We start from the raw sequence: 18,059 nt of genomic DNA, 5'->3' as shown, positions 1-18,059 counted from the left end.
GGGGTGGCTGTGGGGGTACTATCTGCTGCAGAATCTATTTGTTCTATTTGCGCCCAGTACATCCCCCTGGCTGACAAGCTGTGACCACCTGTTGATGCGTGATGTTGAATTCGACTCAGGTGCAGAGTAGGACTACATCATGGGGTTTTCACAAACTGATTGCCAGGCCTCTCTTCCGAGGCACCTCTGAATTGATTTAAATGACCAACCTTATAGTTAGTAACCGAGCGTTTAACCGTTTGTGCCACAAGCCTCCTCGCCCTGACACTCGCTCAGAGGTATGTCTAGACAACGACAGAGTAACCAGTGAGCAACGTAAACACGGGCAGCGAATAATTTCCGTTTTTATTGTCACCACACCGAAGAATCTGCTTCTAGGTCTGACTGGCATCCGTCTCTGTCTCCCAAGCCCACTGAACTATCCGACAGAATCAAAGCCTCTGTCACAGGACAGAGGACCAGTCAACAGAAGCGTCATAAGTTTTCAGCCTCTCGGCACAGCCTAAACCTCCAGCTGGGGAGGGCAGTTTCTCTGAATCAATCGCATACCCTCCTGGACCTTCTAGCCTGCTTGAGGCCCCAGACAGAGGTGGCTATGGCTTTACCTTTGCTCAGGCACATGGCTTTTAGGCTCGTCTCCTAGGGCAGGCCCCTCCGCGCTGACCCAGCACAGAGCCTGTGAACTGAGGCTCGGACTTCCCTCCCAGGACTGGATGAGGATCAAGTAACTCATCACCAAAGGGCTGCCACCCCTGAACAATAGTTGCTCAACAAATGCTCCATTCGTGTTCTCTCTTGGGGCTACGACCAGAGGGGAATCCTGGTCCCCACCCCAAATCAAAGAGCTCATATACACCCTCAAGTGCCTTTCAAGTGGGAGAGCCCCTCTCTGGAGAGGAGTGGAGGGGGCTTTCCAGATGCAAGTAATTAAGGCTTATGCCTCGGGGAAGTGGGGAGTCCTCCAGTGAGGGTACAGTCAGGGTGGCCTTCCTCAACAACACCGAGATGACCCCCGGGCCTTTCTGTGGTGGGGAGTTGGGGGTTGTATCCCTGAGAAATGGACTCAGCCAAACAGGCTCCAAGCGATCTTGTCTTCAGAAAGCTACGTTGGGTCTCTGGAATCTGTTGGCCAGAGCTGAGGGGCCTCAGGAGTCTCCTGACCTACTCTGCCCCTGGGGACAGACTGAGGTTGGGAGGTGGGTCTCTGGCAGAGTCTTCTCCATGCCCTGTTGATGGCTGGAGACCACCTCTTGGCAATCCCCTGCCTAGCAGCCTGTGAGCAGGCTACTCTTGGGCTCCCCACTCCACTGACCAGACCTTGAAGCCATGGGCCCTGCCTGAGACTACACCATGGAACCGGATTGACCTAGCTCCACTCCTGAGGCTCCTTGGGGTCAGTGGTCACATAATAGCCTTTAGATGTCAGCCTCCAGCCAGCACCACTAGGTCCCCACTGGAGTCTTAGTTCTCTGAAGAGCACTCCATCTGCCCAAGGCTGAAGCTTCTCCATCCCCAATCCTGACCTATGCCCATCTCCTGTTTCAGGCCTGCTCTTGATGCTGCGGCCTATGTGAACACCTCACCTCCACTGGTCCCTCCCCAGGACCACACGTCATTCTGTGAGGCTGAGGACTGGCCCTTCACTGCCCCCACCTCAGTCTCACTTAGCTATGCCAACAGCTGCGTTCACCATGGGCTTCCTCGGTGCTGTCCTCAGGCGCACCCCTCCTTCGGCCTAATGCCCCCTCCAAGATGCAGGTTCAATCTTGCCTGCCCACCTTGCTGTGCTGCTCCGGGGTTCATAAACTAGGTAATCAATACCACACACGTAGAAAGAGGGGCAGGGACTAAAGTTGGGGGGCTGGGGACTGACATCTCCAATCACAGGACAGAGCGTCCGGATGAGCCTGAGGGTGGGGTGGGGGTGGGGGCAGCCCAGACAGAGGCTTCTGGTGGCTGCTGAGGAGGCTCCCTGCTAGGTCTTCCATCTCTGAACACCCTAGGGAGCAGCCTCAAAACAGGGGCTCCCTAACAACAGAGACCACCACCGTCTCAGAGAGATTCTGAAACCATCCCCATCCTGTCCCTACAGCTGGGAGTCTTGAGTATGGGGTCATCCCAAACACAGGAAGCACAGGGCCTTGTGATAAATACCCCATTCAGAAATGCACACTGGGGGGAGGGGTGACCTCAGGGCTATGGGATGGGAAGGAGAACCGAACCCAGCAGACCACGGCTCATGGATACTTTGCCCTGGGGTCCTGAGATGTTCCTTTCTGATAGCCTGCAAGGCTCCCTGTGTCCCTGTGACAGCTTCCGGATCTTTAGCATAGTGGTTACGAATCGGGCTGCAAACCTTAAGGCCAGCAGTTCGAAACTACCAGGCGCTCCGCAGGAGAAAGATGAGACGTTCTGCTCCCGTAAAGATTTACAGCCTCGGAAACCCTGTACAGGGTCGCTATGGGTCGGAACCGACTCTACGGCACTTAACAACCACAACAACAACTCTGTACCTGAGGAAACAGTGGGGACCACCCTCCTGGGTCCAGCCCTCATCCTCCACTCCTCCCCCGGGTCTCACAGCAGCAGGAAGAGGCCTTTTACAGGCAAGGGAACTGAGGCTCAGAGTTCAGTGACCTGCCCACCCAGGACTGACGACATCACTTGCTGGGTTCAGGATATACGGTCCCTTGTCAAGCAATTATTAAGAACCTCAAGACAGAGACTGCAGACCACTAAACCAGTCGTGGACCCTCCTAGTGGAAAGGGGATCTGTGGATAGCCTGGGTCACAGCTGTTGGGAAGGGTCAGCTCTTGAAGCCACAGCTGTGATACTCCCGAAGGATGCGTGGACCCTGGCAGGCCAAGCTGCGCTCAGCGAGTGGGAGAACACACCTACTCCAGAGCTTTGATGGTCAAGGGAGAGGAAGGTCAGGGGTGGGGCCGTGCTCTCCAGTGTGGAGGGGCCCTGGCGGGACCCCCTTTCCAGCAGAAGTCCAAGTGAAGCTGAGAGATCTTGTCTTTGTTCTGTCCTGTGGAGCTTGGGTGCGGGAGACAAGCTCATGCTAGCCCCTACCATATGCTGGGCCACGGCTCTGACAGGGCAGCTGGGGTGAGCAGTACTGGAAACCATGAAGTGGGGAGGGCGGAGTGAGGGGCCTGTGTGGTCTGGGGGCAGTGCCCACCATGGGAAACCATGAAGTGGGGAGGGCGAAATGAGGGGCCTGTATGATCTGGGGGCAGTGCCCACCATGGGAAACCATGAAGTGGGGAGGGTGGAATGAGGGGCTTGTGTGGTCTGGGGGCAGTGCCCACCAACCACGGCAGGAAACCCACGAAGCCAGAGGCAGGAAGCCAGGGCTCCAAGGCTGGCTATGTGGACAAGCATGTGCTTCCTCAGTCTGAGTTTCCTGACATGGACCTAAATGACATTTGCCACAAAATGGGGGATGGGAGGGTGCTCTGTCCTGGCGCAATCCCTCAGGCCCTTCCTCAGAACCTGTGTATACGGAGTCCAGCTCCCAGTCAGCTGTGGACCCCCCAGTGATTTTCCTACTTTGCAGCAGGCATGTGGGCCCTGAGAATCCCGGGACACTGTGCTTGTCTGTCTGTCTAACCGTTTGTAGTAATTGATGCTGCTGGCTGGGGCTGGGGCTGGGGCTGGGGGGGCAGCAGTTACAGAGATGAATAGGACATAGACTGGCTTCTCAGGGGAGGCAAGGCCTTGGCCCTTCTCGAAGGCATGTGGCCCAGTCTCTCCTACGGCCCAACACCCCACAGAGAGGGGCGGCAGGTGGCTCCCTGGCCCACCCTGACGTCTTCCTCAGGAGTTAGTGCCTTCAGGGACAGGCTGGACTTCGTGTTGACGTTAAGTGCCATCGATCTGCTTCTGACTCATATTGATCCTATACAGGGTTTCCTAAGAGTAGCTAGGGGGTTTCAATTGTCGACCTTGCAGTTAGCAGTCCAGTGCTTATCCTACAGTGCCACACTAGGACTCCAGACTGGCAGGTACTAAAGAACTGGCTGAAGGAAGGAAAACTTGGGAGGCCCCATGAGGAAGGAAAGGAGATGAGGTGACAGGTTCCTGTCTGCGTGGGGTCCAGGAGGGGACCTGAATGTCCATTGAGACAGCTGGGAGGGGGGAGTAGGCAGGGAAAAAGCTGAGGGGCTGCACTGACCTGGCTCCCCCAGGCTGAGAGGGCAGTGGGGCCAGGAGCCACACATACCCATCCTGCTGACCCCTTGCCCTGTCTCCTGGGGGCCTGGCCCTGGTGGCAGCTGTCTGGGACTCAGTAAGGCTGTCTCCTGTCTTCTGGCCACCAGTGGGAGGAGGGCCGACTGCCGTCAAGGTTTAAAGAGGTGCTTTGAGGGCAGCGAGCATCTCCCTGTGCCAGGGCGTCACACACGAGTGGAGCTGGGCTTTAGAGGGCACCCCATACTGTCAGGGAGGGGGGTGGGCGCAGCACGAGGCAAGAAGGTCTTGGGGCACTCTCAAGTGGGGGCCTACAGGGGGCATGGGTGAGGGAGTGGGAAGGTTCCGAGCATCTGGTACCACAGTGCCCTCTACCACATCCTGAAAGGACACACTGGGTCAGTCCTCTGGAGCCCAGACCTCTGGGTCAGTCCACTGGAGCCCAGCTGCTCAATCACACCTGGGGGCCCACACCTGGGGGCTCACCACTCTAGAACACTCCTCCTCGTTTTCTGTGAGGTAAATTTTGTTGGTGGAATTGGAAGAGGTCACAGTTCAGCAACTGGCTTGAAGTGTAGAAACCCCTCTGGGGGGATTCTTATACAGCTGCTATGAGAACAGACCCCACTTGGAACAGGTAAGCAGAGCTGTACTGAGCACCAGAACTGTGGCTAGGTGCTTTCCTACTGGATGGCGTTTTATCCTGACATCCATCACCTGTGTGTGGTCCTGCATGTGCACCTGAGCCAAGTTCCCATCCAGCGCAGTGCCTGGCGTGAGTGGGTACAGTGAGATTGCTGGGTCAAGGCTGAGCTATAACCATCAGTTACTGGGAGCCCCGAGGTCACACAGCCAACAGGTTCAGCAGAGCTGGTGTGACTGCTCGGCTCTGCTGGCTTGGCCTGCCCTGAGAGTGGGGCCCGCTCCTCTTTAGGCCCCAGAGCCCAGCTCCAGTGGAGGCATAAGCTGGCTGCTGGTCACTTGTCCCCCAGACCATCACCTGCACTAAGGGAGAGCCCAGTGCAGTCCCGGGACCTGGCAGACCTTGGGCAAACCTTTGAGGACTGATTGTGTGAAGCTGGGAGATGCCAGGTGTAGACACTGTGGTCCCTGAGGAGAAGGTGGGCTGCAACAGTGAGCATTACCACACGGCAGCTACAAGACCTATCACGGGCTCCTGGCACACAATGGGCGTCGGTGAGGGGTGACTGGGTGGCAGAGGGCACTGAGGTCAGCTCTGGAAGGGTTTTGGGGCCCACTTGGACCAAATCTTGAGGGACCAAGGAATCAAGAGAAGGGTGAAGGGGGGTTGGACCCAAGAAAGATGGTCACGGTTGCCTAGCTGAGGAGGCAGAGAAGGGCTGGACCAGTGCCCAGCAGAGCAGAACTAGGGCAGGGCTGCGAGATCTCAGGGAATCCAACACAAGGTGATGGGTGAGGCTCAGCAGGCTTGGAGTGGGGGGTGGCTTACTGTGCCTGATCACGATGCCAAGTCCCCTCCTGGGGGACAGAAAGGGCCGTGAGGTGACAGACTCACTTTCATGCTCAGCTACACTGAATGCAGGCCAGGCAGTAGCCACAGTCCCCTGATGTGCCTCCAGGTGTAGGTCACTTGGTGGTGCTCCACACACAGCTGGGCGCGCCTACAGGCCAGTCTGACTGATGAACTGCAGGGGGCGCCACTGTCCCAGGTCCCTGAGGAGCTGCCCTTCTACTTCACAACCTTGGGGCAAAGGCAGGGCAGGCCAGGGTGGGACTGTGTCCCCGATAATTCCCCAGGGACCCACAAACACCTGACTCTGGCTGCCCCCTCCCCCCTAGAGCCTGTTCCCTCAGATCTTTGGCAACAGCATCACACGGGTTTGAAGACCACATTCCTTTATGGAAGCAGACTGCCTCGTCTTTCTGGTGGGCTTGAACTGCTGCGTTTTGTTTGAACCCTGAGGTGGGTTTGAACCTCATCTTTCTGGTGGGGCAGCTGGTGGGTTTGAACCTCTGACCTTTTGGAGGCCACCAGGACTCCTGGCCGGCAGCAAAATGGACCCCAAAGGTGTCCATGTCCTGGTTTCAGGAACCTGTGACCTTGCTCAGCTAAAGGCACTTGGCAGATGTGGCTGAAAGAAAGATGGTGAGATGGGCATTTTCCTGTACTGTCCAAGGTGGGGGGTGGGCAAGGTAACCAAGAGTCTCCTTAGACAATGAAGATGGAGCAGAAACAGAGGGTTAGGGAGGGAGACGGTACCGTGCTCACTCTGAAGATGGAAGGAGGGACCATAGGGAAGGGATGCGGGCGGCCTCTAGAAGCTAAGGCATGGGAATGGATTCTTGCCTGAAGCCTCCAGTAGGAACCAACCCTGGGATACGTGGGCATCTGACCAACAGCAATATAATACCTACGTGTTATTTTAAGCCACCAGGACGGTGCTGACTTGTTACAGCAGAGGTGGGGAACCTTTATTTCTGCCAAATTTCTAACATCATTTGTGGACCATACAAAATGATCAACTTAAAATTTAGCCTGTGATATTTAGTCAAACATTTAATGAACTCATCCCTAATGTGATGGTGTGGTACTGTTAGGATAAAGCACTGGACTGCAAGGTTCATTTGAACCACAAGGTTGGAGGTTCAAACTCACCAGCCACTCCTTGGAAACTCTATACAGGGTCGTGATGAGTTGGACTCAGCGGCACTTAACAACAACCATGTGATGGCTAGAAATGTGTTTGCCTTGGCAGAGCCAGACCAAGATTTCCCAGGTCTGAGTAGCTCTCATAGTGTAGTGGTCATGAGTTGGCCCGCTAATCTCAAGGTCAGCAGTTCGAAACGACCAGCTGTTCTACTAGTCCTGGTGTGGTACTATAGGATAAGCACTGGGCTGCTAACCACAAGGTCGACAATTCAAACCCACCAGCCACTCCTTGGAAACCCTATACAAGGCGGCTATCAGGAATCCTGGTATGGCACTGTGGGCTAATGCGCTGGACTGCAAGTCAGTTTGAACCGCAAGGTCAGTGGTTCAAGCTCACCAGCGCTTCTTGGAATCCCTATACAGGGTCACTATGTGTTGGAACCGACTCGATGGCACTTAACAACAACAACAGTATATGGCCCATGGACCAGATGTCCCCCACTCCTGTGTTATAGCAACAACACTCCTACAACATACATTCGGGTAGAAACTTGACCGGAAACCTCAGGCTGACAAGGATGCTCATAGCCGATCTAGTGCATCATCCAGCTTGCCGTCGGGAACTAGGGCCTGTGGGAAGTACTTGTTCTCCATGCTTGGCTGGTTACTTGCAAGCTTCATAGAGTCAGCTGACCAGGGAATCAAACTTCACCACTTTAAACCTTCAAGTCTATGCATTTCAACTGTTTTGGTGGCCATCTAGGACTGGCTACACACTTTTAAGCCTCTTTAAATGTAACTTTTAGAAGTCCTGGTGTGGCGCTGTGGGATACAGCGCTGGACCGCAAGGTAGGTTTGAACCACAAGGTCGGCGGTTCAAACTCACCAGCCACTCCTGGGAAACCCTACACAGGGTCACTATGAATCTAATCGACTTGACTGTACTTAACAACAACAAATATAACTTGGGAGTCCCTAGGTGGTACATTCTCATCTGCTAACAGAAAGGTTGGGGGTTCTACCTCTTAGCAATCAGCCACTGGAAACTCTGCAGAGCACGGGTCCTCTCTGACGTACGCGGGATCGACCTGAGTCAGAACCCATTCGATGACTCCTGGGTGAACAGGACTGCGTCCCAAGCAGCTGCACCGAGGATGGGGCCCAGGCTGGCCGCCATGCAGAGCTCTCTGCCTCACATGGCCCTTCCCCACTGGAGCCCTTTGTCCCCATGTGTCTCTGCCGGCCCCCACTCTGTAATAGAGATGGCCTATTCTCTGTCGCATTGACGCCCACACTTGGGAAAGCATCCGCCTCGTGCAAACAAGCACCGATGCAGGAGGGTAGTCACCTGTGGTGTACTTGTCACCCCCCGAAACCTTGTGATCCTAGGCAGGTACCAACTGAAGAGCACGTTTTAACCCCATATGCGCTGTGGCCTCTGCTCTTTGCTTCTGTTGACTGTTGATGAGATGACCAGCAGATCGCAAGGGACCTGTGCCCTCTGAAGTCTGGGCAAGTCCCAAAGTGGCACAAACGGTTTGCAAATGGCTACTAACTATACGGTTGGCAGTTTGAATCCACCCAGGGGCACCATAGAAGAAAAGCCTGGTAACTTATTTCTGAAAACTCACCCATTAAGACCCTAATGGTGCCCACTTTTACTCTGACACACATGAGGTTGTCATTACAGTTTTTTGGGTTTTTTTTCGGGGGCAGTCTGGGCACAACATATGTATGACAATTCTGAGTCATGCTAGGTTCGATATCTCCATCGGGAGAAGGTAAATTGGAACTTGCAGCCTGAAACCCTCACTTCTTTGAGCCCATCTACAATGAGGGGGTGGGGGGGTGGGGGTGGCCCGGGAAGCCCGGCTGCGGTCAGAGAATGAGAAGGCGGTTTTGTTCTGGACACGCAGGACACATCTGCCCCGATGTGTAGCCACCACAGAGACTGAGGAAGAGGGTGTGCCATGGAGATGTGTGGGGCTGGCACAAGCCCCTGTACCCACTCACTCTGGAGGGGAAATGGGGACCCCCTCACTTGCTCCTTTCCTACCCACTCCAGACATGGAGTCCATGGACACAGAAAAGAATTGCCTCCTTGGGCCAGCACCCCAAGGGGCTGGTCACCTCCCTCATTCTTGGCCCCTAGCCTCTGTTTATACAGCCTGGGAGCAGCTACCCCTCAGGGGTGGGGGATGGGTACCAGCCTGCATTCCAATGAGATGCTGCTCTGAGGCGGCATGCTCACCTGTGCTCTATGTGGGCCCTGGATTCACCCTTCACAGGAGCCTTGGAGCCTGGCTACCTAATGGGGGGCTTGAGGTCTTGGCTGCTGGTCCCTACCCTCCTGTGGCAAATGTTGTGGGAACCTGTGCTTCTGGTGGGTGGGGGTCTGAACACCAGAGACGTTAGATGTACGGGAGACCATTTGTCATTCAGCTCCTTGGTCCCCTCTCAGATGCCCAGTGTTCCTGATCTGGCCCCCCCCCCCCCATTCTGCTTCCCAGACCAGGTGGGCTCATGTGTATTCTCTTAGGCCTCCTCCACTGCCCCTGACCCACTGCAGGCTCTGGGCCACTGTCCACTGATTCTAACTTTCCATCTGCTTAACACCAACTCAGCTCAGCCCCCTTCTATGGAAGATATGGGGCACCTGAGGGTCCACTTGTCTAGCAGTTGAGGTCAGCAGGGACGTAGAGACAGAGGCACAGGTGAGGGAGGGTCAGTATGGCTTTTCTGAGCTCTGGGTCCACTCATCCCTTCCCCGCTTTCTCCTCACTGCCCGCAGTGGTACCAGACTCTCTGGAAGGGGGGTCCAGTACTCGGAGAGCAGCAGACCCCTCCCAGACTCCACAGCCAGCAGGATTCTGATAGCGAGGGTGGCACGTGGGAGAGCAGCTGGAATGCTTTCTTCCCCTGGACTTGCTAAATGACCTTCATCTGTCCTGTCTGCTCTCAGTCTTGTCCACTTTTTGGGGAGTAGGCTAGATGGACATCTCACAGCAGCCCTGGCACGAAGCGAGGAGAATCAGACCTATTGGATGACTTCTTCTGCCTAGAGGTGCCTACCACCGATGCCCAACACTGATGCCTGGCTTTGCTTCTAAGCCTCAGTATCTTTGCCGGCCCTGGGGGATCCTAACTGCCAACGTGGGCACTTACGGTAGACCCGGAGCTGACCATCAGGGGCTCTGGGTTCTTTGCTACACAGGAACACGTGCGCGCACAAAGAAACAAATGTGCTTGGTGGGGGTTGGATAAAAACTTTACAGCGGGGGACCCCCCCACATACTCTCACACCACGCGTGACCACACCTCCGTGGGCACCCCGTACATCACACAGACGCACCCCGACACGCCCTCAGACGCCCCACGCGCCAGTGCTCGCTCGCTCACCCCACCCGCTCTTGCACACAATAGCGCACGCATGACAAAGGAAGTGGAAGAAAAGCGTTACCCATGAGTAGTTGTCGTTTCACCCGCTTGTCCACATCAGCTACTGACGTGGCATTGAACTGAGAGCGCTCAATTGCAGCCTCATCCTTCTCTAAAACACAAGTAAGGGACAAACACGGAGCAGGTGGTTAATGAGAGCCCACTTCTCACGGCCCGAGACAGTCAGCCTCTCGGCGGGGCGCAGGCAAAGCCAACACAGCATGCCGGCCGACTGGCGTGGCGGCCTCGCCAAGGGACTACTCCCAGGAGACTCCAAGGAGGGGGTGCTCAGGGTTGGCGAGACAGAGGGAGGACACAGATGGGACACAAGCTGAGCTGCACACAGAGGAGGAGCCTGAGGTCAGAGTGGACAGGGCTCGTGCCTCGCAGGGCCAGAGAAGCGGACCACTCACGGAGACAGTAGCACCGACACCCAGGCTTCAGGCTGGAGAGGCAAGCACAGGACAAGGAGACAGGCAGCGAGGTCCGGTGATGGATGCGCCTGGGGCAGCAGACGCCCCTGGCATGAGGACACTGTCAAACACTCATGCAAAATTAAGAACAAAACGCACGGAGGAGCACGCACACACACACAGGACAAGGGGATAGCCCAGCAGACACGGAGAGGCTGGGGCGGATTTGGGCAGCGCTGGTTGCCTGCTTGTCTACAGAGGGCTAGAGCTACACATTCAGGTGGTCAATGGGGTGGGGTGGGTGGGGTGTTGCATGAAGGGGGTCAGTGGGTTTAGGAGCGAGCAGGAGGGAAAGAAAAGGCCGGGGCTGGCTAGCGAGCCCCCAGTGCACCCTATGGAGGTGTGGGTGAGGTTAGCTGGCTGGGGTTCCTTTGCGTGGTGGGACACGCATGGGGACATTTGTTCCCCAGGGGCAACAGAGTGATTGTGGGCAAATTCAGGGGTGGCAGAAGCAGCAGGTGGGCACAGAAAATAGCTTCTAAGTCGGGGGGAGGGGAGTGCTTGGGAACATTACTCAGAAAGTTGATCTAAGCAGGGACCATGCAGCAGACATTAAAAAAAAAAAAAAATTTCAAAACTGGAAATCAAAAAGGATGAGTCAGGTGGACAAAGACAGGATGTGTTAGACAGAGGGCTGGCGGGTGTCTGACCAGGCAGCTGGCTGCACCCCAAGAATGACGGGACCGGAGGGGGACACAGACAGGGGGGAGGCCTGGGCGAGGCCCGGGGGAACCTCCAGGCAGGACAGCAGAGGGAGAGAGGCAGGAGGAGAAGGTTCTAGATGGATCAGGCTGCAATAGAGACACTGGTCTGAGACCGGGTTTTGCTTTTAATTTTGATGATTCTTTGTTTTGCTTTTGGCTCCGGAAATTGCTACTGAACGTCAGGTGTCAGACAAGACAGGCAATCAGGGACCATCACCAGAGAAGCGGGAGGAATGAGATAAAATGAAATAAAAATAAAAACGGCTGTCTGAGAGAAGAGACCACACAGAGGAGGGGAGACCACCGCAGGTAGCAGCACCCTGGGATGTCAGCCCACCCCCAGCCCCGGGTCCACTCCTGCTCCTGAGCAGAGGGACACAGTGAAGTGGTCAACCCTGGGTGTTGCGGGTTTGCTCACCAACCTCTCTCCTGTCACGTGAGCGTGCCTCCAGAAAGGGGGCTAGTTTCTACAGGAAGTGGGCTTTTAAAAAACACTGAACATGACAGCTGATTGCTTTGGGTTTCTAAAGTTTGCCAACACCGAAGAGAGAAAAGAGGGTGTTTGATTTTGAAATTCTTCTTTTTCTTAATACCAGATACTGAAAAAAAAAGACTGGCATTTTTGAGTGGGGGAAAAACCCTACTAGTGATTATGTATGAGATACTCATAAATATTCAAGCTTCACCTTGCAAATATGGACCAGGACAAAGGAGGCGATGAGACCAAATTTAAGGCTCTAGGTAATGGGGGAGGTGGCGGGGTGGGGCAGCATGACCCGTGGCTTTGAGAGAACCTTTTGGCCCAGGACTCCTGTTAGCTGGGGGTCAAAAGCAGTTAAAGACACCCAAACTCCACACCGACCCACACCCATCTCCCTTGGGTTTTAGACAACGAAGGCTTACAACAATTTCTGAGGAAACCTCTTGGTTTTCCAGACAACTGAGGGAACTTTCCAGACTACCACCATGCCTAGGAGCTCTGGTAGCGTAGTGGTTACGAATCTGGCTGCTAACCTCAAGGTCAGCAGTTCGAAACTACCAGCTGTTCCGTGGGAGAAAGATGAGGCTTTCTGCTCCCATAAAGATTTACAGCTTTGGAAACCCTGTACAGGGTCGCTATGAGTCGGAACCGACTCTACGACACATAACAACAATCATGCCACAGTGCTCTCTGGTTACCTGGGAAGACACCTGCCTCCTCCCACGGATCACCCTGTGAGGTCTGTGTCAGGGAAGCTGAGGCAGGCCAGCAGCTGCTGGGAGCCTGAAGCAGAGAGGCCTGGCCTTGTGTGACTGAATGTCCACAGAGAACCCCCATCATTACGGGGTAGGGCGAGTGTTACTTTTCTTGTGGTTTGGAGCCTGGGACACGCCGGGCGCTAGCAGACCTGTCAGGGGCAGGGTGGCACGAAGCCGAGGGGCTGACTCACCGATGCATGTGCGGCCGTCTGCGTGGAGGGCGTACTTCTGGTGACAGCCACACGTGGGGCCTGTGTCTGTGTCCTCGCAGGTGTGCTGGCAGCCTCCGTTCCCATAGTTACAGGTTACTAGTCAGGCCCAACGTGGACAGCCGTGTGTGTAAAGAGGACGACAACAAAACCATTAGCTGGTTGATGTTGGGGATTCCTTTTTGGGGACTGAGGGGGGCAGTTAGTAAGGACTGAACAGTGGCCACATAGCTCCCCTAGAGGGGACCCAGAACTGGACAGAACGTATAGGCCGCCTGGGTTTAGAACCAAGAGCTGAGACACTCAGGGGGGGTTAGGTGAAGGAGTGCTTGTCACATTAGCCTGTCTCAATGAGAGCTCGTCTTCTTCAGTCTCTGCTTCAGGGTCCAAGCGCCCCCCTCCAGGCCCTGTACCTCCCCAGCTCTGCAATGTCCACACAGACATTGTAAAAGCAAAGGGATACACTATGTGAGGGAGGGGTGGGTTTTGGAAATGCCCAAATGAACCTGAGCGACCTGGTCACCTTCAACCCCAGTCTCAAAACCATCACCTGTGACCTGCACCAGCTGGAAAGGGGTCCCAGCTGAAAGCGGGAATGGGTTCCCATTCCAGGGTAAGGCTATCACCCAAGAACTAGGAGGTCTGGATCCTTCTGGAAGGTGTTTTCAGAGCCCTAGCTTCTTGGACTAAGAGGGAGAGCCACATGGGCTACCGAGGCAAGGGCGTAGCAAGGCCTCAAGGACGGATGTCCAGGATTCTGTGTGCACACTGCACTTGGGGAAGACTGAATAAAGACTGCACATGGGTCCGGGTCAGAGGGGCCAAGCCTGGGGGTTCCTCAGCATCTACAGGGAGGTTGTTCCAGGGTAACTCTTTGTGAAGGGTTTCAAACATCTCAGTCAGAGCTGACATCCACAGCTGCATTTCCCAAAAGAACCACAGCAGGGGCCTTTGGAAGGGTGTTTGTTCCGAGGGATACTGGGGACCAGTCAGCCTGGTCATGCTATTGCCATGCCAAGTGAGCATGGTTTGATGAGGAAGGGCTCTTGCCCCATGCCCCAGACTGTACCCTCAGCAACCTGAGGCTCCACTGGGGACTGAGGGCCCTCTGGAGGACAGAGTGTTGTCAGTGGGTCACTTCAGGGACCAGTCTTGCTGCTTCGGGAGACACAAATGGGGCTCCACGCACCAAGCTCGCTGGTTCTGACTCTGCATTCCCGGGCACTCATCGTGGGGGAATCACCTTCTCTCTTCTTTGAAACATCTCCTTTCACCAGGGGTCTGTGGCTGACCTCTGCCCAGGAGCCTGGGTCTCGGGCAGGGGAGAGACCAGGCTAGTTGCTGTCTTGCTGGGACTGAGGGGGCTCCGTTTTAGAGCGGACAGGGGTTGTTGTTGTTAGGGGCCATTGAGTCAGTACCGACTCATAGTGACTCTATGCCCAACAGAAACCCCACTGCCCAGTCCTGGGCCAGCCTCACAGCTCATGCTTCATTTGAGCCCACTGATGCTGCTGCCACTGTGCCAATCCATCTCCTTGCGGGGGTGCGGTGTCTCTTCCTCTTTTTCTCTGACCCTCCACCCCCTAAACATGATATCCCTCTCCAGTGACTGGTCCTTCCTGGCAATATGTTCAAAGTAGGAGAGACAAAGTCTGGCCATCCTGGCCACCAAGAAGCACTCTGGCTGTACTTCTCCTAACACAGCTCTGGCTTGGGCAGGGGTGGAGCCAGGGGGAAATTCATGAGAGAACTGCAGACACATCTTTGGAAGCCTGGTATTCCTGCAGATGGTGCAGTCCTCTCTGGACAGGCCCTCACTCCACTGGCCTCAGCTGGACGTTGAAGGTGTTGCTCACTGCAGCTTGCTCCCAGAGACCCTGAGCCCTGAGTTTGAGGAAGACAAAGGGGCACCTGTGTTCAGAGGTCCTGGGCTCTGGACAGAGGCGAGATGGCCAAGGTGGGCATCCAGTGCCAGCCCAACTCGAGGTTTGGGAAGTTGTTGGTCTTCCAAGGGGCCTCCAGGGCTCTACATAAAGTCTCAGAGCAGAGCTAACATGAGGTCACTCCACGGCACTAGTCACCAGTGGGCCTCGGCAGCCACCTTTGTGAAGTTCAATTCCTTCATGATGGGTCCAGCAGGCGGGCACCAGTTTCTTGACTCCTGAAGTTGTCTGAGGCTCCAGACCCCTGAGAGGTGTCCAGCCACCCAGTGGGAAGAGAGGACTGCTGCTTCTTATGAGGGTCTAGCTCTTCTCTGACATATGGACTATTCTGGAGAGTGGGTGGAGCTCCTGTGGCTCAGGCCCCGCCTCTTCTCAGCTCTCTGAACAAACCATCTCTTCGGAGCCCCTGTCCCAGATGCAACGAGAGCATCCGGAATAGCTGCTTCCAAACATCCCAGGCTGGACGCCCGCTGCCTTCCCCAGCAAAGAACAGCTGACGTGCATCCAATCACGTGACTGGGCCTTTTTGCCCGGGCGGTCACAGTCTGCCAGCTCCACATAGTCTATTCTTGCTTTCTCTGGAGGAAGGTGGGAGCAGCCAACTCAGGAGGGCTGGGAAGGGGCCTTGCTCACTTTCTGTTCCCGAAGCTGCAAGGTGGCCAGATCTTGTGATGCTGAGGAGAGAAGAGCTAGTCTGGCAGAGACAGCCCCTGTTCCGCCCTGCCCTTGGTGACAACAACTCCACCTCAGCCCCTCCAGTCCCCCCACTTCCCCACCCAGCTCCACAAGAACACAGTGGAGAGCTTGGGCTCAGCACCAGTGCGTTGTGACCCTTGTTGTAGTTCGGGGTAGCAACAGGCATATGCCGGGAGGTCATAGCAGACCCTGCTGCAGGGGTTCAGAGCCCTGTCCCCCCTGCCTCCCCGGGCCCTGCCCTCCTCTCCAACCCGGGACAGTGTCAAAGCAATGGCAGGAGACGCATGGGGACAGCGGGCCCATTTGCCTCCATCTACCTACGTGTGCAGTCCTTCTGGTTTGGAGCTAGGTCAAAGCCGGGCCTGCAGTCACAGGCCACCCCACCTTTGGGCGTCTCCCGGCAGATGTGGGCACAGCCGTGGTCTTTATTCATGCAGTTCATGCCTTCTGGGAAGAGAGACAGACAAGAGAGGAATTGGGATCTGGCTAGGATGAGAGCAGGGGAGCAGCTTGGCGGGCTCTCAGGCTGCTCCCCACCCCAAGTACCTGCAGGAGCACAGGGGGAGGGAGTGACCAAGGATATGGGCCAGGGGCAGTTTCTGGGGCATGGTGTCACTGGGGTGGGGTCACTCCTCCCTGTGGACAGGGCCCCTGTGGGTGGGTGGAGTGGCTCTGCCCCACCCCATACGGTCAAGGCGGAGCCTTCCTCTTCATCACCGGATGACTGGGGAAGTGGATGGGGGTGACAATTACCCAACTGAGTGACTGGTGATGCCACACTGGCCTGTTACTGGCTGCTGCTGCTGTGAACCCTATAATCATGTTGGTGTTGCCTCTTCCGACAGTGTACGGGGTGTGGTCTGGCCCCCCCACCCCCCGAGAGCCACCCCTGGTCTGTGGACTCGGGTCAGGACAGAGGTACAGCTGCCCACATGAGAGCAGGTGGGTTGGTGCCGAACCTTTAAATGACCACTTCTCAGTGTCCTGGGGAGACACCCCTACCCTCGGAGAAGGAGGGACTGGTCAGGGACCAGCCAAGTGCCCGCTTCCTGCCCTAGGTGGCTCCCAGCACCATGTCTGCCCTCCTTGTGCTCAAACAGGCTGGGGACAGTGACCTGGCCAGCGGACTGCTCAGGTAGCCGTAGCTCAGAGACAGGCTGACTCACCGCCCTGCTGGGCAGCGCTGCCCACCTGCCCGTGCTATACCCTTAGGCCCCACAGACCCTTGTTCCCAGACCTCAGCCCCTGCCCATCCCAGCTCTGTGGACTACACTCACACACCAATTACAGGGTCAGGGAGGGGTCTCCCTGGGGTTGAGGGGACACTTGACCAGCATTCAGGCCATCTTCCCTGCTGAGGCACTTTCTCACTGCGCTTTCTTCTTGCTAGCTAGTTCTTGGACACTTGGAAGCCCAGTTCTTCAGAGCAAGGCTGTCCTTCCACATCCGCCCAGTCTCCCAGGGTCCCACGGTGGTGCCAGACCCCGGGCAGAAACCACTTTGGTGCAGGCGTTTCCTCAACTCCCTCAGACAAGAACCGTGGTGATGACACGCACGGTGGACTCAGGACTTGACCCAGGGCCTCTGCTGACAAGTCCCTGTCCTCACTGTGAACTTGGCTGAGATGCACCCGAGGGGGCTGGTGTGATCAGGGGTACAAGGGCCCCCAGAGTCCACCGTTCAGCCCCGTTGCCCCAGCAGACTGGAGACCCCTTGCTGGCAGCCTAGAGTGGCTCAGCCCCCCTTTAGTTGCCCCTAGTTGGTGTTTATCTTCCTGGTGATTTGTGAGGAGTTTCTCAAATTTATGAGGCCAGGGGTCAAGCGAGAGGTTGTAGGTCACAGTCCATTAAGAGGCTAAAAGGCAGATGAAAGGAAAGAGCCGCATCTCCCAACTGTGGAGACTTCACTGAAGGCAGAGTTGGGAAGAAATGTACCGGTCAGCTGCTACAAGTCAGCTCTAGCATGTCACGTTCTCAGAAATGGCCTTATAAAGTGAGGGAAGGAACTTGGCCTCCTTACTAGCTGTGCGTCTTGGGGGAAACCACTTCACTTTTCTGAAGCCTCATCTATAAAACCAGAATGATCACCCGTCTCATAGAGCACCGCTGCTGTTGTCGTTAGGTGCCAACGAGTCAGTACCGACTCGTAAGTCAGTACCCTACACACAAAAGAACAAAACACTGCCTGGTCCTGAGCCAGCCTCACCATTGGTGCTATGCCCAAGTCAATTGTTGCCCCCACTGGGCCAATCCATCTCATTAGGGGTCTTTCTCTTTTTCTCAGACCCTTCACTTTATCAAACATGGTATCCTTCTCCAGTGACTGGTCCCTCCTGACAATATGGCCAGAGTATAAGAGATGAAGTCTGGCCATCCTGGCCTCCAAGGAGCACTCTGGTTGCACTTCTTCCAACACAGATCGGTTGGTTCTTTTGGCAACCCATGGCACTTTCAATATTCTCCTCCAACACCATAACTCAAATGCATCAATTCTTCTATGGTCTACCTTATTCACTGTCCAACTTTCACAT

General features: G+C 55.6%; 1 protein-coding gene across 1 annotated transcript in view; it reads right to left on the bottom strand.

Moving 5' to 3' along the window:
• The window catches only part of SCUBE1 (signal peptide, CUB domain, EGF-like 1), a 151,387-nt gene that overhangs the window by 31,338 nt on the left and 101,990 nt on the right, over positions 1-18,059 (bottom strand). The window contains exons 6-7 of the mRNA XM_006866906.1: positions 15,851-15,976; positions 12,873-12,989 (exon numbers count right to left, since the gene is read on the bottom strand). Of these exons, the coding sequence (XP_006866968.1) occupies positions 12,873-12,989; positions 15,851-15,976 (243 nt within the window). The remainder of the gene's footprint in view (positions 1-12,872; positions 12,990-15,850; positions 15,977-18,059) is intronic.

Source organism: Chrysochloris asiatica, unplaced genomic scaffold (assembly GCF_000296735.1).
Source record: "Chrysochloris asiatica unplaced genomic scaffold, ChrAsi1.0 scaffold00097, whole genome shotgun sequence".
NCBI lineage: Eukaryota > Metazoa > Chordata > Mammalia > Afrosoricida > Chrysochloridae > Chrysochloris > Chrysochloris asiatica.
This window is presented reverse-complemented; position numbering and strand designations above follow the sequence as displayed.